Consider the following 22,653-nt stretch of genomic DNA (forward strand, 5'->3'; position numbering starts at 1 on the left):
ATGCAAGACTTTATTCCCTCTGCAGTGGCCACTGCGGAGAAAATGAGTGGCTAGATGCGGCTTCCCCCAGAAATAATAGCTAGGTTAGAGAACCTGGACCCACGGTGATCAGACGTTTTCCTTCGTCTTCGTGAGACAACCCCTTTAAAGTTACTATAAAAGTAGAACTTAAAAGATATACAACAGGTATATTGGTTAATAAATAATACATTAGTCAGGAAAGAATTAATGAATATTAGTATTAGATATTCCTCGGTGGTAATATTATTCATTCAAAGGAAGCGTGACAAGGATAAATTCGGTCCTGGAACTATGACTTACACTTTTCATCTGTTTTATCCTTTATAGCAATGGTATCGTTGCTCAAAGACACAGTCTGTGCATTGAGAATGTCTGTTCTCGTACCAGGGACTTTAGGAGAGCTGATGAGACGACCTTCATAGGAGTATAAAAACAGACTGCCACCATCCACTAGGAGGAAATGCCTGCAAGAAAACGAGGAAGGAAGTGACCAAAGAGCAGATACATTATAGTCAACTATTTGAACATCTTCAAAGACAACTTTGCAAACAAAGCAATGAGCGAACAGCAGAACCCAAATCTATGATATATTGATCTATCATCATCTACAAATCTTTGCTGCTTTCCAGAGCCTCATCTGTGCATGTAGTTATACAGTCGTTAGGTTTTTTTTTTCTTAACGTATAGATCAATAAGCCGGGTTACTTTACTATTCCTGGGTCGCACAGCTGGAACTATGCACGGTTAGCCCCATGCTTTGCAGCATTAGAAAGCAAGTAATTCAGCCCTTAATACACATTAAAGCCGAGCGGAGGAATGCAGAAAGGAATGTCATTCATTTGTTGCAAAACACAGAGCATATGGCTTATTGGAAACTGATGCCATAACACAGGCCTTCTAACTCAAACTAGCCACGTGCATGCACAGGCATCTGACACTTGGTATACACAGGTGTTTAATCACGTCAGTACTGAATACGCCGTCTACTTATACTGCATAGAGCCAAGAAAAACACAAGAAGGTATATTTTATACACACATGTATAATAACCCAGACTACAACTTAATTAATGCACAAATTAAATATTTAAAATTATTTTTTTCTATCATTTTTAAAATAAAACTCATGAAGTAAATCCTCATCCTCAACTCACTTTATTATTGGCACAGTCTCAATTATAAACCAGTAGAATACACTATATTGTATGATTACCATACACTTCTATATAAAGACTCATTGAATTTCTCATTTGCCATTCCTATATTTAACCTATCAAACTAGAAATCTACCAGTATGTCCGAAGAAGAGTTTAATATTTTTATACAACCGGCTGGACTACTGTAACACCTTCTTTTGTGGTCTTCCAAAAAACAGATTGGCATGAATCCAAACTATCACACAATTCCTCTCGACTCACCTACCTCTCCTCTCCTTCCTCAAATGCTATTGCCCTCGGTCAGTCCCTCCATGGCTGCCTATCACACAGAGAATCCAATAAAACATTCTTACTTTAACTTAGAAAACCCTATTTACTTTTGCTCCGTACTACATTTCTTCTATACTTCAAAATGACCACTCCACACGTAATCTAGGCTGTGCCAATGACAACTCCATCTACCTGCTCACATACAAGATCTCTTCTGCCTGCCCTCTCTTCTGAAACACCATCTGTCATTCCATCCAACACTTTCCAAGCCTCCAAACGAAGAATAAAACTTGGTCTAAAGAGTCACCAACCAGTATTCCTACATTGCCTCCACCTGAATCTGATGAGTCTTTCGTAATTGTTACAATCTCTTACCCAAAATATTGTGCTATGGAAGCTGATGGCACTATATAAATTAACAACTCTTTAAAATAATCATGATAATGCATTAAATCCCGAAATAGAGAGACATCACTGAAGCATGGAGGTATGCAGACATAGAGTACACGGTGTACTGAAAATGAATGTCTTAATATTAGCTAACTACACATAACACATGCTCAGTCTAAAAACTATCTATGGTAACGGAGAAATATAAAGATTGTTTTCTACCTTTCGCATTGCAGGATCAAGCTCACAGTTCCCTCTTTGAGGTCAAAGATAAGAGGAGTGTTCCAATTTTTTGTGCTAGAATGGAAAGAGTACGGTGTTAAAATATTTCTATATTCACTTTACTAATGACAGGTTTTTTATAAAACAAAAAGTGCTTATCGATTTACTAAAATATTTACCAAATACTTGTACTCCCCAAAAAAGAACAAATCTGGAGCTTTTTTTCTTAGAGGAACGGAACAAAGAATTCTGTTATTCCTTCTACAAAATTATTAATAAATTGAAGAGTGGGTGCTTCTAGTTAGGGGTGTGGCCCTACACTCTGACCCTGTCCAATCAATGCTCAGAGTTTCAGACTGTGTAGGGACACACCACTATGATCATGGGAATGACAACACCCAGTTGTTAATTTATTCATAAATATCAAGGAGGAATAACAGAGAAACAGCACAACACCAAGTTCTAAGAAAAGATGCTTCAGAATTGTTATTTTATGGAGAATACAAGAATTTAGCAGGACAGATGCCAGGAGAGATGATAGGTCTTTTTGAATATGCACACAGAAAATTTGAAGTATTTGTCTCTTTAACTGCACCAACTCTTGAAGCTCTACGGTAGCTTAACCACTTCCCGACATTTGAGGTCATAGTTGGGAGGGGGAAGAGCGAGGGGGGTATAGCATGCTCATGGGCTGAGCGCTGTCCATACAGAGCGGATGTGAGCTGTATATTACAGCTAGCACTGCGCTCTCATGGCCGGAATCTGAGATAACTCCAATTTCAGCCATTTAACAGCTAAGTTGCTGCAGTCAATATTGAGCGCCGATGGGTTGTTATGGCAGCCGGGGGGCCTAATGAGTTAACAGTCTTAATAGGAGATGGCAAGAAGCACAAACCCCAAAAAGATATTGAAAAAATAAATAAAAAAATCAAGCCTTCACACTACATACAAAAAAAGAAAAAAAGTTATGGATCTTAGAATATGGCGACACATAGCACTTTTTAATTATGTGAAACTGGACAAAACACAAACAAACAATATAAATTTGGTATCACCATAATCGTATTCACTTGCATAAAACAGTTAACATGTATTTTTTACCACATGGTGAACGCAGTAAAACGGACCCCCCCCCCCCCCCCAAAAGGATGAATTGCTGTTTTCTTTTCACTCCAAATCACAAAATAAATTTTAAACATTTTCCCAGTACATTAAAAGGTGCAATCAAAAACTACAACTCGTCCCACAAAAAAAAGCCCTCATACGACTATGTAGACAGAAAAATAAAAAAAGTTATAGCTTTTCAAATGCAGAGAGAGGAAAACCAAAAAATAGATGCGGTCGGAATGGGTTAATACAACCTTCATACACCAAGGACTTCTTAAAACTGAAGGCATTTACAGTCTTACTTCCATCACATATACACACCACAAATAAATGAATCTTCATTATGGGATAGTCGGTGGAGCCATGCAAATTGTTCCTTTCTGTCCCTAGTGGCCAATAATGCATCCAGCCCCACTGGCTGTAGAACAGATACAGCCTAATGAGCACAGAACCATTTATTCCAACCTGCATACAGAAGTTTAGGGCTTATTGGTCTTCATCAGTGCAAGATAAGGAAACCATGGCTCTATAGAGGTAGGGCTTACAACCTTCATAACTACGAATTCATTATCAATTCACTTTCCAATAAAGTTTCAGCTTTTCAGAGACAACATTTTGACTAAGAAATGTTAAAGATATTTTAAAATGGGCATTTTAATATTGATACTACTAAATAACAACCAAAGAAAACACCATAACTGTCTATGACTGCTTATGTATTCGGTACAATTAGAGACTTATGTAAACTTTTTCTTTATTGTGGAACATCGAAGCAAACATTAACCCTCCTGAACTCGTCCACCATGGTGACAGCTGGATTTCCTTTCCAAACATGTACACCAGCAGATGTCTCTCTTAACCATCAGAGTACATATGCCATGTCTTAAGAACCTCACTGCTAGACAAAGCCCTCTCCTGCAAGCCCTGAAACTTTCTTCAGAGTCCTATGAAAATCAAACTTGTTTGGAAGGTTTTTGTGCATAGAAGGTTGTAAATACTGAGAGAAGGATTAAACATGATCAGAAGTCACATAATACATGATCCTATTCACATAATACAAGGTTGGGCTATACCACTAGTACCACAAAATTATGATTATTGTCCAGTAATGGGTCTTTCCTTACCTTATCGTGCGGTTTATATATGTATGTGTATATATATATATATATATATATAGTTGAGGCACATTATTATGACTACCAGCTACTCACCAGCTAATATCCAGAGTAACCGCAGCACGGACAGCAGCTAGACGGGCTGGGAGTGACTCAATAAGGTGCTGGTAGGATGTGTCAGGTATCTGGAGCTATGCTGACTGCAGTGCATCCCACATTTGATGGAGGGTGCGAGGGGGAGGATCCATAGAGCGAACAATACAATCAAGGTGGTCCCACAGATGCTCAATTGGGTTCAATTCTGGCAAATTAGGGGGCCAGGGAAGAACTTGGAAGTCTTGGTCATGCTCTTCCAACCACTGTCGGACATTTCTAGCCATGTGACATGTCGCATTGTCTTGCTGGAAGATTCCATCTGCCCCAGGGAAGACAAACCACATGTATGGGTGGACGTGATCTGCAACGATGGATTCATACCCAAATCAGTTCAAAGTGCCTTCTACATGGATGAGTGGGCCCAGAGAATGCCATGGAGAAATTCCCCAGACCATAACGCTGCCGCCACCAGCTTGTGGTCTTCCAGCAATGGTTGCAGGGTGTTTGTTCTCTGATGTTTCTCATCAGATACGCCAACGTCCATCCGTTCGATGAAGCAGAAAACGTGACTCATCGGAGAAGGCAACCCTTTGCCAATCATCGGTGGTCCAATTCCGATACTGCCGCGCAAATTGAAGCCTTTTTTCCGATGCACCTTTGTTAGCATAGGCGAAGTGACCATCCGTCTGCTTCAGAGCCCCATACACAGTAGGGCTCGCTGAACTGTTGTTTTCGACACACGTTTGGTATCCCCCTGGTTGATTTTCACTGTGAGCTGCTCCACTGTAGCGTGTCGTTAGGCCCTCTCAAACCTTCATAGCCGACGTTAACCTTTTACATCAATGGCACGTGGTGCTCCGCAGTTTCCACATCGGTTATTCCCAATGGTGCCATTTGTCCACTCACGATACACTTTTACCACAGCAGCACACGAACAGTTCACAGAATGCGCTGTTTGAGAAATACGGCCACACTTCGCCCGAAAGTCAATAATCATCACTTTTTACAACTCTGATAAATTTCCCCTTTTACACATGGCAACAACGAGTGATAATTGATCAGACAGCCTATCGCACACCTTAAATACCCACCAAGTCAGCCCACGACACATCACTTCCTTCATGGGCTACGCGCTGCCGACGTCGAAAGTAGAAGTTGGTCATAATGATGTGACTCGACTGTGTATATATATTACCCAATAGCATACCTTTAATTTCTAGATAAAATTTTAGTGAAGAGTAGCTTTTGTTTTATACAACACACACTGTGTAAAGAATATATCTATATTAAATATAAAAAGTGGCCTGTGTTAAAAAATGAAGTGATTTTAAATTTTTTCCTGCAGCTGTTCACAAATGTGTTATCCCCAACCATTAAGTAAAGGCGTAGATCATGAACTAATAACAATGGGGTGGAGGCCACCATTTCACTTTGTAAACTAGGTGACCACACTTAAAACAGATAGCTACAAAAACAATTACTTGAAAGGTTTTTCTTGGAACGCATCCAGATGTTTTGATTCTTCAAATTCTATGAGTTGCAGAACGAATTAGTAGCAACTGTACCACCTGCTTCCTATGACAGTATTTCAACAAAGGATACAAGCCTGGTATAGTGTTGGCTTAAAAGACCTTTGTACCACACATGAATGAAAAGCAATGAATCAAAGGAAACGTTTCACAGAAATACAACTTGCTTACCTAAATACATAACACTGGAGAGAGGTAGAAACCACTAAATGTCCATACTTCAAAGATGCCTTAATTACTCTGTCGCGAAATTCCAGTAAATCCATGGCATCATTTATTACGTTGCGGACCTGAAAAATTAGGCAAAGTGTGAGGCTGCAATCTGACTCCATATATTGTGCGTGGTTCTATGTTTTAAAACTGCGCCATACATTTACAATCTAGAAAGAACAGATTAGATGCCCGGATGTCAGAGAAGGCTGGAGAACCTGAAGAGAAATCAGAAGCGGTTTTTAATCGCTTCGGTCTTCTTCATTTTAGCTTACACGGCGCTCATTGACCACTGTGTAGTGGATGCTCTAGTTACAGTGGAAAACTGCATACAAATATTGTGCATGTCCCCCTGATGTAGGAAAAAATTACAAAAGTATATAAATAAAATGAAAAAACGCAAACACACTGCCCGTGCCAACCCAAACCAATCACCATAGCTGCTCAGATCACCGGAGACTATAAATATTATATATCAAAACGACCAAAACAAAATTGTGAACCCATTCTAATACATTCTTTTAGTAAGAATTTGTAAATGGGAAAAATTAATTACAATACATTTAAAAAAAAGTTTTCTTTAACTCTCTGTACAACTTACTACCCCTTATAAAACTAGAAAAAAAACTAAAAAAAAAAAAGATACAAAAACAAAATTTCTATTCTAAAAAGGTATGAAAAACCAGTCCTATGTGTCACGGAAAAAAAAAAAGGTGGCCTAACAAATAAAAAAGTGAGGGCCGTTAAACCACCACCTGCGCTAAATGGTTAAAAAGTAGTGTGTGTGTGTGTGTGTGTGTGTGTGTGTGTGCGCGCGTGTGTGTGTGTGTGTGTGTGTGTGTGTACACACACGTTCCCTTCATCTCTTGACCCAGTCAGGGCTCTGAAAGGTGAAAGCTGAGTCTAACTCATGAGTAATAAGTTTTACCCATTCCAGCAGGTCAATGTAAGGTTAGACACATTTTTAGCTAGACATACTCATATTCAATAGACATGTTATGAAATATAACTCAACCTGCATAGCTCGTCTCTTGGTTAAAGTTACTTCAAAATTCTTCCATTCCCAGTGTTGCTCAATGACATGAGCAAAGATAACATGACCATTGCCACACGCTCCGGCAACCTGGGTCCCATCTATTGACCAAGTAAGGCTGAAGATACTACCGGTATTTGGTTTTTCCAAAGCATAGGACCACTAAAAAAAAAAAAAATGAATGAATCCGTGTATAAAAACAGTTTCGCTTAAAAACTAAATACAATTTTCATAATTTCAATAAATAAATAAATCATGTCAACATTTTCTCTTCGCAAAAACATGAATAGTGGGTGATAAACTTTAAAAATGGTACATTCTGCTCTGCCAAAGCACACCTGAAGCAGCTGGACATCAGACAGCAGATGAGCCAGTGGCAGAGGTCAAGGCTGCTTCAATGAATAAGAATAGGGGATGACACGGCAAATGGTCCAAGTCTGCTATAGACATTAGCAATATACGCAGGGCTATTAAGATTGATCAGAAGAAAGACGAGGCGAGCTTACCAAATAGAGCTCAGATGCAAAGCTAATTAGAACACTCATTAATCAAAAACTGAAAAGGAACTTTATTCAATAAGTAAGACGACAAAAAAATCCATCTGTTTAAAGACAAAATATGTCCAAATGCAAAATTCTGGACACATCGTTTAGTGCTTCGGGGAAGGAATATTTAATGTGTTTGCCATATTTAGAACTGTAATTTCTTTTGCAGTACATGCGAACCCACAAAATATCAAACTCCTGGGAAGCTTGTCAACTTTAGTAATATAAATATAATGAGGGTAGACAAGTGTAACTGAAAGACTTACTTGAAATACTGCTAGTCAATTTACTTTATTGAGAGATACAGTACTAAGAGGAATCACAGAGTTTCCATACATGTATGTATAATTACGGTGGGTCACAAATGATTGTACCAAGACGAACTTTGTTTGGAAATAAAAAAAACACCTAAAGTTAGGTTAGTAGGTCAGAGATTTCTGCATTCATTTGAAATGTTTTGAAAATTCTTAATCAATGTAGAATAAATTATAGAATGATCATTAGTAATATGAATTAAACATGCAACTGCTTTTATAAAAATCTTTCATTTAGGATGGAAAAAAAAGGGTCTTGTTTTTGGAAACATATGTACATTGATGCTAAAGTCACATCTGCAATGATTTCTACCTTTATCAGGGCCGATTCTAGGTTTTTCTGCTGTCGGAGGCGAAAATTTAAATGGCGCCCACAGATTTTGGTTAACACCCCCCTGGCTGTTCTACATCACTACCAGCCCCCTCCAACTCTTGCAGATGTGCCGTTGCATGCCCCTGGCATGCCGGTGCAGCGATGAAGCCGGGCAGAGCACACTTTACTGCACAGTGTGTGCTCAAGTAGTACAATGTAATGGCGCATCTTAGAAAGATGGAGGAGCCTGCTAGTGATGTATAACAGCCAGGGGATGTCAATCAAGCATGGAAAGGTGGGCTTGGAGTCAGGACTACGTGACCCTTCAGGATAGCAACACCGCCCCATGACCTTTTAATGAGTAATTAGGATATAGTGTGCGCCGTTTTACACAGCTAAATTGTATAGATTTTGCTGCATCTGAAAAAACCATATGGGAATTTTGGAAATATTGTAAGGTCATGTATTACTGCATGATGGTGGTTCCAGGGGTTTATACTACCTGACAGGTTCCCATTAAATGGACAAGTTCAGTACATATATACATCTCCAGAACCGAGCTCAGTACATATATACATTCCCTGAACCAAGCTCAGTACATAAATACAACCCCAGAACCAAGGTCAGTACATAAATACATGCCCAGAACCAAGCTCAGTACATATGTACAGCACCAGAACCAAGCTCACTACATATGTACAACACCAGAACAAAACTCAGTACATAAATACAGCACCAGAACAAAGCTCAGTACATAAATACAGCACCAGAACCAGGATCAGTACATAAATACAGCACCAGAACAAGGCTCAGTACATAAATATGACGCAATCTCTACATAAATTCAGCTCCAGCACAAATACAGCTCAATTTAGTGCAACCCCTGCCGTATAGGTTTGTACGGTGTAAAACTACAGCTCGCAGCATGGTGCGAATAAGGATATGCAGGGAGTTGGTGTTACACACAAAAAAAAATTGTACCACCCATCATCTCGCTGCAGTGACTACAGTACTGATTAGAGGCAGAATAAACGTTTACATTAAGTGACTCACAGCTGACGTCTTCTCAGATTCTAGATGTTCTTTTTCTCTTTTCTTCTCCATCCAGTCCAGATCTCTATGAAGACTTCTGGCCACAGCCCATTTCTGCAATTTTCCGCTCAGGTCTTCAGCTTCTCACTTTTCAAACATTTCTGAACGTATAAACGAAGATAAAATTCTCATGGTGACAAACACTACACCCCTTAATATAATAGCACCATACACTGCACCTCTAATTCTAATAGTGCCATACACTGTGTCCCTGAATATAATAGCACCATACACTGTGTCCCACTGTGCCCCCTATAGTTAGTGCCCACCCATAGAGCCCAGTGTAGACAGTGCCCCAAATAGCCCTCTGTAGACAGTACCCCTCATAGAGCCTCCTGTAGACAGTGCCCCTCATAGAGCCCCCAGTAGATAGTGCCCCAGATAAAGCTCCCTGTAGACAATGCCCCACATATATAGTGCCCCCCATAGAGCCCCATGTAGATAGTGCCCCACACAGAGCCCCTGTAGATACTCCCCCCTGTAGATAGTGCCCCCCCCAGATACCCCTATAGATAGTAGTCCCTAAAGAAATTGCCCCATATATAGCCCCCCTTGTAAATAGTGCCCCACATATAGCCCCCCTGTAGGTAGTGCCCCACATATAGGCCCTCATGTAGATTGTGCCCCATATCTAGCCGCACTCCCTGTAGAGCATGATACTCACACTTTTGAGAAGAAAAAAAACTTTGCATATTCACCCGATTCCGTTCCCATGCTGTCCTCTTGCAATGCATGGCTGCTCTCTTCTAAGCAGGTCTGCTGAGGCTGACGACGCAAACGGCGCGATGAAGTCATCGCGCCGCTTGCATAGTTGAAAGACGCTGATTGGCAGGGCAGAAAGACTTGCCCAGCCACTCAGCGCCTTTTAATGACGCAAGCGGCGCGACGACATCACACCGCTTGTATCTGTAAAAGGCGCTGAGTGGCAGCGCAAGTCATTCTGCCCTGGCAATCAGCAACTTTCAGCGACGCAAGCGGCGCGCAGAGGTCATCATGCCGCTTGCGTCGTTGAATGGCACGGATTGGCAGGATGCCTTGCCCTGCTATACAACTAGGCAAGCGGCGCGTTTACGCCATCGCGCCACTTGCGTCATTGAAAGACACCGATTAGCAGGACACGGGACATGTCCTGCCCTTCAGCGCTTATGCAGGGCTTACGCATGTAATTGCATCTGCGTTCGATAGATGCAGATACAATTGTAGTGTAGGAGGAGGTGGCGGCGGCTGGTTTCAGTGGGCAAGCCGCCGCCTGAGGCGAGAAACTCATCTCGCCACATGGACGGTGCGGCCCTGACTTCATAACATATATTACTTTTTGGATCAGGACATCCTAGAAATAGTAGAAAAGCCAGACAGGGATTTTAGAGATTAACATTAGTAGAGGATAGACAGATTCAGTAGAAGCACCTTTAAAGATTTACTTGTTAGACATATAATGTCATGAGGCAATATGGCTGGTCTATTTTTATTCTGTGAATCTAAAACTGCTTAATTTTTTTTAAATATATATTTTATAGTCCTGATTAAAAATATTCTATAATTTTTTGTATATACCTCTTATGCCGACCTCCGTGGCTACAGACTACAAACCAACCCTGTGTAGTTTGATCCTGAATACCCTCTATGTGCCCCCTATTCCTGCAAATCTACTGTCTTGTAGGTTACCAAGTAGAAAGGTTTATGAAGTAATAATAAAAATATTTTTGGTGCCATTGACATATGGAATTTAATTTTAACGGAAATTTGATTGGTCTTACAAAAGGGGCTTGTCTGAATTTGTTATACGAGATGTGGGATTCAAATGGGTATTGAAAGTATTATACAGAAGTGAAAAAGGACTGGGGTTGCAGTGTGGATTAGATGTTAGATGCCATGTATCCAATCCCCAGAGGCCACGTCTAATGAATAATGCTGCTTGTACTTACAGGAGTAGTTTTTCTAGCAATGTTCGCCACATTTTTTTGCCTCAATACCCCTAATTGTGACAAAACTGTGCAATTTTTGCCATAATGACATGTAAATACAACCTTAGTCCAACTTTATGCCTGACAAATATTATCAATAACCATTTATATCCTATAGCTTTTAGTCCGTAAGTTGGCTGGACTATCCCTCCCTACAGTAGGTGGTAGGCTCAATGGATGCCGCTAGAGGCCACAGCTGAAGTCAAACCCCTTTGTCCAATTAAACAAACTGCTGGCCAGGCTGCTCTCAAACTGGACCACCCTAAGAGATAGGTGTTGCCTAGGGTGATGAAAAGGGGGGGGGTTTGAACCCCCTTATGTACATCACTAGTTGGGTGGTGCACATATTGTACACTATGCAAGTTTCAATGGGCCCAGTATCAGTACATTGTAAAAACCATTGCTATTATAGGCTAATCATACTATCTTATTAAAGTCAAAAGGTAGTATAATGTATATCAGTATGTATTGAGCCAATGGAGAGACAATTAATAATACGCCTGCTGTCTTAGAGGTTCTTGTGTAGTCTGTTGGCGTGATTACTTTAATTCGATCACATATACGCCTTAATAGTAAAAGTTGGACAATATGCAGGTATACACTATCGAAATGCACCCCTTAGCATCTGAGAAATAGTAGTCTTAACCCATCAGATGAAATTCAGGACAGTAATCCAGTTTACAAAAGGCTTACACCATCGGACCAGTTAGGATGGTTTCGTCCCTAAGATGCCCTCAGGTGGGTCTAGACGTCCCTACCAACAAGCAGGAAATAGCCCTAAGTTACGTGAGCCCAAATATGTCCCTAATGACAATAGAGAATAAGGTACAGACACGTCATGTTTCTGTCCACCATGTGTGGACAGAAACATAGCATGAAAAAGCTATGGTTTGGACAATGTACGGATGCCGGGCCCATTGAGACAAAAATTGGTCTGTGTCTTGGTGATTTTAGCGGTTTTGTTTTTAGATGATTTAATTAAAAGTTACATTTTAATTGCCTTGTCCTATTTGGATATCATGTATTGGTTACTTGGAGGGCTCTCCAAAGTAATAAAAGATAATACTATTGGATTTTTTTCGGCGCAATAGGCAAGTTTAAATCAAAGAGAAGGTGAGTGGAGATGGGTAATAGAACTAAAATAGCGAGTCATCATTGAACATGTATATATCGAAAACATCTCATAAGCAAGAGGAAAAAAAATAAACGACTCTGCCTGTATATAGAGACATATCTATCTTCATCAAAATTTATATTAATAAACAAGCTATAATTAGTAGCAAAATTTAAATAACAAAAGTCTCTCATAAAACCGTGTGTTAACAATATTCATTTTCTTTAAATGCACTTAGGTGCAGTGCAGACAGACCTTAGCTGGAAACCAGACAGCCAGTAGGTTAACTGAAAGTCCAGAAACGGAGTAGAGTTAATCAGAGAAGCCACAATCAAAACCAGTCGGGAGCGGATAATCAGAAACGGTAGGCAGAGGGTTAACGAGAGACAAGCCGAGGTCCAGAAATCAGAAATGCAGGAGCAGATCAGGAACCAGGACATAGGAAGATTCATAGGCAAAGATTGGTGGGAAGAGACAGGTATAAATACAAGCCCACAGCAGATTGGCAGTAGTACAGAGAAGAGAGATAGACTCAAAGCAAAAGAAGAACCACCCAGAAGCTAGAGGGGTTGTCATAGCGACCTTAAGGGAACAGGTGTTTTCAGAACAGTAGTCCTAGAAAGTCGACCGGTGGGAAGGTAAAATTGCCACAACGTTAGAATTTGAGGCTCAAAAAAAACATGTGCCCTTATCGAGCACATGAGGAAATCACCCAAAGTAAACATGTTCTGTGCAATAAGCAGGAACAAGTCGATGATCCCTTCTTTTTGCAGAGGATACTGTCAGTGGCCACTCCTACCTCGAAACATGTTAAAAGAATGGCTTAAAGAGGCTCTGTCACCAGATTTTGCAACCCCTATCTCCTATTGCAGCAGATCGGCGCTGCAATGGAGATAAGAGTAACGTTTTTTGTTTTTTTTAAAACGAGCATTTTTGGCCAAGTTATGACCATTTTTATATTTATGTAAATGAGGCTTTCTAAAGTACAACTGGGCGTGTTTAAAGTAAAAGTACAAATGGGCGTGTATTGTGTTCGTTACATCTGGGCGTTTTTACTTCTTTTACTAGCTGGGCGTTGTGACTAGAAGTTTATGATGCTGACGAATCAGCATCATCCACTTCTCTTCGTTACCACCCAGCTTCTGGCAGTGCACAGACACACAGCGTGTTCTCGAGAGATCACGCTGTGACGTCACTCACTTCCTGCCCCAGGTCCTGCATCGTGTCGGACGAGCGAGGACACATCGGCAACAGAGGCTACAGTTGATTCTGCAGCAGCATCGGCGTTTGCAGGTAAGTAGCTACATCGACTTACCTGCAAACGCCGATGCTGCTGCAGAATCAACTGTAGCCTCTGGTGCCGATGTGTCCTCGCTCGTCCGACACGATGCAGGACCTGGGGCAGGAAGTGAGTGACGTCACAGCGTGATCTCTCGAGAACACGCTGTGTGTCTGCACTGCCAGAAGCTGGGCGTTGTGAAGAGAAGTGGATGATACTTCTATACACAACGCCCAGCTAGTAAAAGAAGTAAAAACGCCCAGATGTAACACACATAATACACGCCCAGTTGTACTTTAACTTTAAACACGCCCAGTTGTACTTTAGAAAGCCTCATTTACATAAATATAAAAATGGTCATAACTTGGCCAAAAATGCTCGTTTTTTAAAAAAACAAAACGTTACTCTTATCTCCATTGCAGCGCCAATCTGCTGCAATAGGAGATAGGGGTTGCAAAATCTGGTGACAGAGCCTCTTTAAGCCACAGACAGAGGAGGATCTGCCAAACGTAGTCTATCAGCAGGATGGTGCACCTCCACTTTTCCATTTGGATGTTCGCTGAGCCTGAATAAAACTCTACCGGAACGTTGGATCGGCTGCGCCGGAAACGATTCACCAATGTTGCGCTGGCCTCCACGATCAACAGATCTAACACCCTGCAACTTCTTTCTGTGTGGCTACATCAAGGACTCCGTGTATCTGCTTCCCCAGCCACAGGATCTGAACGGCCTGAGACAACGCATCACTGAAACAGTGGAGTCCATATCCATATTGGCACGCGTCTGGACAGTACTGGACTACCGCCTAGACATCTGCTGTGTCACCAATGGAAATCACTTTGTAGTGTATAGCTAAAACTTGGATAGTACGTCTTTTCATGTTACTAAATAAGTGTTATGTTCTCTCAAATATGAATAGAAAGGCTCTAATTTTGCATCATGCTTTTTGAATCACCCTGTATTTACATTGTATCTATCATTGTGTTGTTTCTGCACTATATGGTACACAGTAAGGAGGGGCATCAGTAGGAGGTACCGACAGGGCACCATTCCAGCAGTTTACCCGGATTCCAGTATGGTGGGGGGGGGGGTGTCAAACTTTTCAGTTTGGAATGTTTCTATTCACCTCTGTGCTTAAATGTATTCCTGCAAGATTGGTTTCGCACCATTATGTCAGGAAAAAGAAAAACACAAGTGGCCACTGGCTCTCCATTGTAACTAAACAAACCCCCATATTTCAGCTTCCTGAAAATCTGTGACTTTGACATGGGGGCTTAGATACTGAGTTACTGCTGGTCGCAACTATGGCTTAATAAATCTGCCCCATTGTTCCCTCACTGATTGCAAGGCGTCCAGGCCCTGAGCAAAGCAGGGCCAAACTATAATGCTACACAGTTGGGATGAGGTTTTGTTGTTGGTGTGCTGTGTTCTTTTTCATCCAAATATAACGTTGTGCATTTTTGCTAAAAAGTTCCACTTCTAGTAGTGGACACGACACATGAACAGAGGTTTTTGAAGTTTGTAGAGTCTTCAGCAGGTGTTTTACTGTTACCAGTGGATTATTTCTCACCTCTTTTGGGATTGCCCGTTGTGCTCTTAGACTGTTCTTAACAGGATGCCCACTCCTAGGGAGAGTGACAAAAGTCCTGAATTTTTTGAATTTGAAGACAATCTGTCTAAATGTGGATTTATGTACAACCAGGTTTTTAGAAATGCTTTTGTAGTCTTTCCCAGCTTCATGCATCTCTATAACATGTCTGCTGAGGGCTTCTGAAAGTGGTTTGCCATGAGGCGTGGGTCACACTAACCAACCTTTCTTGAGAAGAACAGCTTTGTAAGTAACCAGGCTTTGTGTGTCTTTATTTAATCGGCAAAGCACCTGTGAAACCCACACTTCCAATCTGCTTAATTAAAACACCTTTTGCCAAATCGCTCTTTGAAAAGTCATTAACAGAGAGGTTCACTTATTTTTTCTCCTCGCACTGTGGATGTTAAAGAGGCTCTGTCACCAGATTTTGCAACCCCTATCTGCTATTGCAATGGAGATTACAGTACCGTTTTTATTTTTTTAAAACGAGCAATGACCATTTTTGTATTTATGCAAATGAGGCTTGCAAAAGTACAACTGGGCGTGTTTACAGTAAAAGTCCAACTGGGCGTGTATTATGTGTGTTACATCTGGGCGTGTTTACTTCTTTTACTAGCTGGGCGTTCTGACGAGAAGTATCATCCACTTCTCTTCAGAACGCCCAGCTTCTGGCAGTGCAGACACACAGCGTGTTCTCGAGAGATCACGCTGTGACGTCACTCACTTCCTGCCCCAGGTCCTGCATCGTGTCGGCCACATCGGCACCAGAGGCTACAGTTGATTCTGCAGCAGCATCAGCGTTTGCAGGTAAGTAGCTACATCGACTTACCTGCAAACGCCGATGCTGCTGCAGAATCAACTGTAGCCTCTGGTGCCGATGTGTCCTTGCTCGTCCGACACGATGCAGGACCTGGGGCAGGAAGTGAGTGACGACACAGCGTGATCTCCCGAGAACACGCTGTGTGTCTGCACTGCCAGAAGCTGGGCGTTCTGAAGAGAAGTGGATGACACTTCTCGTCAGAACGCCCAGCTAGTAAAAGTAGTAAACACGCCCAGATGTAACGCACATAATACACACCCAGTTGGACTTTTACTTTAAACACGCCCAGTTGGACTTTTGCAAGCCTCATTTGCATAAATACCAAAATGGTCATAACTTGGCCAAAAATGCTGGTTTTTTAAAAATAAAAACGTTACTCTTATCTACATTGCAGCGCCGATCTGCTGCAATAGCAGATAGGGGTTGCAAAATCTGGTGACAGAGCCTCTTTAACTCAATGTGCTCAATTAAAGACATGAACAGTACAGCAGTTTGTGTGTTATTAGTTTAGTTAGATTGTGTTTTGTCTATAATTGTGACTTGGATAACAATCCGAACACAATTTATTACTAATCAATGCAGAAATCCAAGTAATTTCACTTACTTTCCCTTGCAATTGTATATTATCTTTCACTGAACACTGTTTTGCATAGAGAAAGTCTATTAAAATCTAACATTTCTTGAGGCAATAAATATGGAAGCTGAAACTAAGTAGCTGTTTCACATATAATTTTCATGTACAAGTGCAAAGTTGTATTGTTCTTTGAAAGCGGTAAAGCTTGATATAGGCTCCCATGTGTCTAATAGAGGATTTCCATCAAATATGGGAGGAATTATAGGAGCTTAGCACTTGGTACATAATAAATTCTGTGGGATAACAGAGGAGTAATAACTACTGAACCAATCCTATTATGTATTCCCATGTGTTTTTAAATTATTCGAAATTTGACTCGCATGTACGGAATGTTTGGCACAACAGAAGGAAACTTCCTTCTAATCAGGTCTACTATTTTCACAACTGAACTCTTCCACTTTTTAAGAATGAAAGTAGGAACAGTGCGTCTCTGTACTATTACTCACACATGATAAAAAAAATCTAATACAAAATGGAAAACCATGAGATCAAAATATGCAATGTGATTGAATACAGGTAAGAAAACATTCTTTAGTGCATATGATAAAAGAAAAAAAATTTGCAAAAAAACTCAGGGGGAGATTTATTAAGTCTACACAAGTCAAAATAAAAAAAGCAAACTAGAGCAAGATGTGGCAAATTCATTAAGAGCCACATGCCTCTCAATAAATTTGTTCCATCTTCGTCAGGCCGTGCGCTGACATGTACGCCAGCCAAGCGCTGGTGTAGATTTCCACCATAATTTACATCAGTTTCTGATATAAATTATAGTAAATGGTTATAGTAACGGTTCAGTTATATGAAAAAAAACAAAAAACAACTTGCCAAACAAACGCCAGCCAACACCCCGTGTGAACCTGACTTTATTAACGGAGAAGATAAACTGACTCATAACAAAAGTTAAAATAAAGGACAATGTACTTATATATTAGAAATTGTTGTAAAGAATATAATCCTTATTTTTTTCAATTACTCAGGTATTTTTCCGGACATAGTTTTGACAGATAGATAATTGTAAACTTTATTTTTTAACCTCTGCACAACACAAGTCAGTAAAATGCATGTGAAAGTAATTAGCATAGGCAGCGCAGATGAAGTGTGGTTTGAAGAACTGAATACGCATAACAAGCTTTCCTGACTGATGCAAACCTCAAATTGACAAGGAAAGCTTTAGATAAAAAAAATATTTAACAGAAAGAGCTAAATTATTTCGCCAGACCACGGTCGCATGGAAAGCGCACAGGTATTTCATCATGTTGCAGTTCTCAAAAGCAAATTAGGCTTCACTTTTATTATAGGAAATAAATGATTTATGCACATTTTAGTTTCATGGACGTACAGGCTGTAAACGTGCAACAAGCTTATGTTTTCAATGTGGAACGTCAGCACATAAGAAGCTATAGGGGAAGCCCAAATTCATCTATGGAACAAGCTGAATTCAGCAGAATTGAATACATTATAAGTACATGGTTAAGTCTTGGGCATGCATGCAATTAGTTACACACATGTGGAAAGTTTGTTACTGTGAAAAGCCGATTAGGACCGGCTATATAACACGTCAGTGGGGAGAATTAGGCCTTGTTCACACAGTGTAAATTTGGTGCAATGGTTTGCATTCATATATTTTGCAAAACAAGGACTAGTTCCTAAATAACCCATTAGAAGATACATTTTTTAGGTTTTATTTTGACAAAGTTTATAAAAAAAAAAAAAGTAGACAACCTATATCAGGCATGCGACCACATATTTAAAAAGAAGGAGGAGTACAAGAGGAGACTTAGTTGTCTCTTATTGGAAATGTTTAGAGTTGATGTGCCCTGATGCTCCTATTTAAGGGTCATGGTACCTTAGGGCAGCGGTTCCCAACCTTTTTTGCACCAAGGACCAAGTTGCACCAAGTTTCATGCAAGACAATTTTTCGTTGTTAGGGTCAGTTCACACTTGGCGTAAATAGTGCGGATTTTCCGCATCTGCATTAGTTGCGGAAAATCCGCAGCATAATACAGTAGCAGCAAAATGGAAGAGATAGAACAAATCTCATCCACACACTGCGTAAAGAATGAGCGGAAAAAACACTCAGAAATTGACATGCGGTACAGAGATTTATGCCGCAGCATGTCAATTGTATTTGCGTAAATGCTGCTTATCTGTTGCGGATTTTCCCCATTGAATTCAATGGGGAGGTAAAACCCGCAACAAAAAGAAGTTGTTATGCTTATTGCATTGGAATCGCAGCGATTTTGCCACAAAAACCGCAACTCAGAAAAAAAAAATCTTATACAATTACAGGCTGTACCGGCGGTCACACGGGATGAAAAGTCATCCCAGAATATCGGCCTGGATGACGTCAGAGGGCCGGCCTCCTGGGATGACTAGTTATCCCATGTGACTGCCGCTGTAGCCAATCACAAGCTGCAGTGGACTAATGGGATGAAACGCCATTCCAGGGGGCAGGTGTGCAAGCAGGCCGGCTAAATGATGCAGTTTTCCGCAGCAGACAATCCGGGCGAAAAACTGCACCACAATTCGGTGCGGTTTTTCACCCGGAATTCCATATGGCCAGCGGGGTGGATAGGCAATGTAACTTTATGCAGCGTATCAAGGCCCGGTACCAAATGATCCATGGCCCGGTATTGGTCTGCGGCCCGGTGATTGGGGACCACTGCCTCAGAGTCATCTAGATGCTACAAAAGCTAATGTCTCAGAGTGATGTATGGAATATTCAGGTACATATACAGGCTGAAAAAACTTTTAATAGAAAATTAGGCTAGTGACCACAGATTATCCTATGGAATAAACATAGGGGAGTGTAAAGGTCCTCTACAAAAAGCTAGTTAAGCACAGGAGTGTCAATCGTCCCAACTAAGAAATTTATAAAATGAAAATCTGTAACCCCCTAATATTGTCTCTTAGTGCAATACAGTTTCAAATTCTAACTTTCGGATTATATTTTATCTTGGATGTAACTGTAAATTTCCATACTCAGCTGTTAAACTTCTAAATCTCTTTGTACTTTCATATTGTCCTCTCTAATGTAAATGTTGGGTTGGATTATTTACCTTAGATTGCGCTTTGTAAAAGGGCTGAACTGATAGATAAGCTCTAGAATACAGAATAGGTACCATATAAACTACTGAGCACAAGTGTAAAATGAAATGATACATTGCTTTGCATAGGTGCAATGCACCTCTCTGGGCAGACGTTCTCGGACACAAGAAAGACTTCCTCCTGTTCAGTGCACAGGAAGAACAAGTTACAAGTGACAGGCAACTGTGTTTAGAAGAGTCAACTTTGGCTGGCACTATATGGGGATGGGGCATTTATGGCTAATAGCTTGTGGCCACTAGCTTTAAAGTGGGTACAAAACTCCTTGGTGACTTCTTATTTCATATATTATCTAGAAGGGGATACATTATCCCATATATAAACTACTGTATACCGGGAAGTGAGCAACATATACCGCACTGGGCACCAGGGACTGAACATAATCAGCTGATCCTGAACTCTGAACACCAAGGCTTGAACACTGGTACCATGAAACCGAGGAGCTGTGGTATGAACCCAAGAACATAAAATTAAGTGGTTGTATGATCATACTTCTTTCCCTGAACGCAACAAATGTGTATGCGGTTAAAGAGGACCTGACAGATCTCCTGAATTGTCTATTTTAGTAAATACTTGTATTCCCTTAAAACAAACAATTCTGGAACACATTTTCCTAGATCTCTGTGTTGTGCTGTTCCACTGTTATTCCTGCTAGAAATTTATGAATAAATTCACAACGGTGTGTTACCATTCCTCCTGTCAATGGGGTGTGTCCCTACACACACACACACACACACACACACACACACACACGGACTCTGTCAGCACTGATTGGACGATGTCAAAATATGTAGGAACACGCCCCTAACTTGTAACACCAAGTTGTCAATTTATTAATACATTTCTAAGGGGAATAACAGAGAAACGGAATAACACAAAGTTATAAGAAAAGGTGCGCCAGAATTGTTATTTCATGGGGACTACAAGTATTTACTAAAGCAGACATGTCAGGAGAGGTGACAGGTCCTCTTTAACAAGGTTAAAGAGTTGCCACATGGGAATTTTTTACATTCACCTGATTCATAAAGATTCCTGTTTCCAACAGTGCTTGTAAAAAAAACAGGAATTTAACATATTGTTTTTAGAAGTGTTTCAGTGGCCATGTAAATCATAATGTGACTGGATTCTATTGTAAAGACACATGGACTGCTGCCAATAAAATCAACCATACAATATAAAAACCTGCTGAAGAAGCTATTTAAGGCATGACCACAAACAAAATACTCCTGAGCAGAGAGCTCAGAGTAACACAGAATATAATGGATCATCTTGATGTATTTTTGGTTATTGATGAATCCTTGTACATCTGTGACTTAAATCACACTTTATTGAAAGGGTATCTATTGTGGGAATAAAAAGGAGCAACAGCTGTAACAGCAACGTGGGAGGTGGTAGTGATTATAGAATATATTTTTACCGCCAATAAAAAAAGCCAAGAACACTAAAACCTGTTAGTGTATTAACCCAAAACTATCACCTACGTCAGAGTTTTATGTAATCCAATGCATGGCAAAATAGTGCATGACCTAAATATCACCAGGGTCAAATTTTAAGGTTGTTTGGATGCTTTATTTATAGCCATGATTGACTTTGGGCGGGAAGAAGACTAGGGATCAGTGATCAAAACGAAAGATGACACAAAAAGAGCAAAGCAGGTTTTAAATTAGAGCAAATTTCTGTTTAACTCTACATAAAGTATTAAGCAGCTTACCAAATACTTTGGTTTACTAATTTTGAGTTACAGAAATATGTAATTATCCATGCATATCCATAGATGCTTTCAAACTTCTGCTAGTTGCCATTGGAAACGGACTTCTGTTCCTCTACACCCCTCAGTCGGATACACTACCCTTCAAAAGTTTGGAACCACTGAGAAATTGTGTTTTTTTGTAATGTCTTTATTACATTTTATCATAGTAACAAAACCATACAAAACAGAGCGATTAGCCCAAAACAAAGAAAAACATAGTATCAAGCAACATTCTAGAAAACCCTATTTCCCCCTCCTATTTCTGTGTGCATAATGAATGTTGTCTCTTTATTTATTTTGTTTTGATATGATTATTTATTGTGTTGCAAACAGGCCTATCATACCAGAGGTGAAGACTAAACATCATTGACAAGTCGATGACAAAGGCACGAATCCCCGTGGAACATGTGATAAGCATTAATCAGTCTGTTTAAAGTAAGAAATTAACTGTCTTTTAATGTCAACTGAAAGAGTATGAATAAAGGACAACCATGTTTCAAAAAACTTATTAGGCCTCATAGACACGACCGTAGAATTAGTCCGTAATTGCAAACCGTAGTTACGGTACCGCAATTACGGACCCATTCATTTCTATTGACCACGGACACCTTCCCGTATATTTTTGGGAAGGTGTCCAGGTCGTGGAAAGCCTCCGCAAAAGATAGGACGTGTGCTTTTTATGGACCGTACTCCCATACCTTATATGGGAGTACGGGCAGAAAATGCGGGTGGCTTTCCGCGACCGTGCCCCTGTAATCGCGGACCGCGATTACGAGCACAGCGGTGTGCATGAGGCCTAAGAGCTTATCTCTCCCCTAATGTGTTTAACCAATCCATTTTAAACAGGAATTTAACCTTAGACTGGATTAAAGAGGTTTTCCCATCTTGGACATTTATGGCATATCCACAGGCTATGCCATAAAAGTGCGATAGATGTGGGTCCTACTCTGGGACCCGTAGCTATCTCTAGAACGGGGCCCCCTAAA

General features: G+C 40.5%; 1 protein-coding gene across 1 annotated transcript in view; it reads right to left on the reverse strand.

Moving 5' to 3' along the window:
- IFT80 (intraflagellar transport 80) overlaps positions 1-22,653 on the reverse strand; it is a 123,054-nt gene that overhangs the window by 24,099 nt on the left and 76,302 nt on the right. Inside the window, exons 8-11 of the mRNA XM_075861560.1 lie at positions 7,132-7,311; positions 6,078-6,196; positions 2,060-2,134; positions 322-485 (exon numbers count right to left, since the gene is read on the reverse strand). Coding sequence (XP_075717675.1) covers positions 322-485; positions 2,060-2,134; positions 6,078-6,196; positions 7,132-7,311 — 538 coding nt within the window. The remainder of the gene's footprint in view (positions 1-321; positions 486-2,059; positions 2,135-6,077; positions 6,197-7,131; positions 7,312-22,653) is intronic.

This window comes from Rhinoderma darwinii, chromosome 4, assembly GCF_050947455.1.
Source record: "Rhinoderma darwinii isolate aRhiDar2 chromosome 4, aRhiDar2.hap1, whole genome shotgun sequence".
In the NCBI taxonomy this organism is placed as follows: Eukaryota; Metazoa; Chordata; class Amphibia; order Anura; family Rhinodermatidae; genus Rhinoderma; species Rhinoderma darwinii.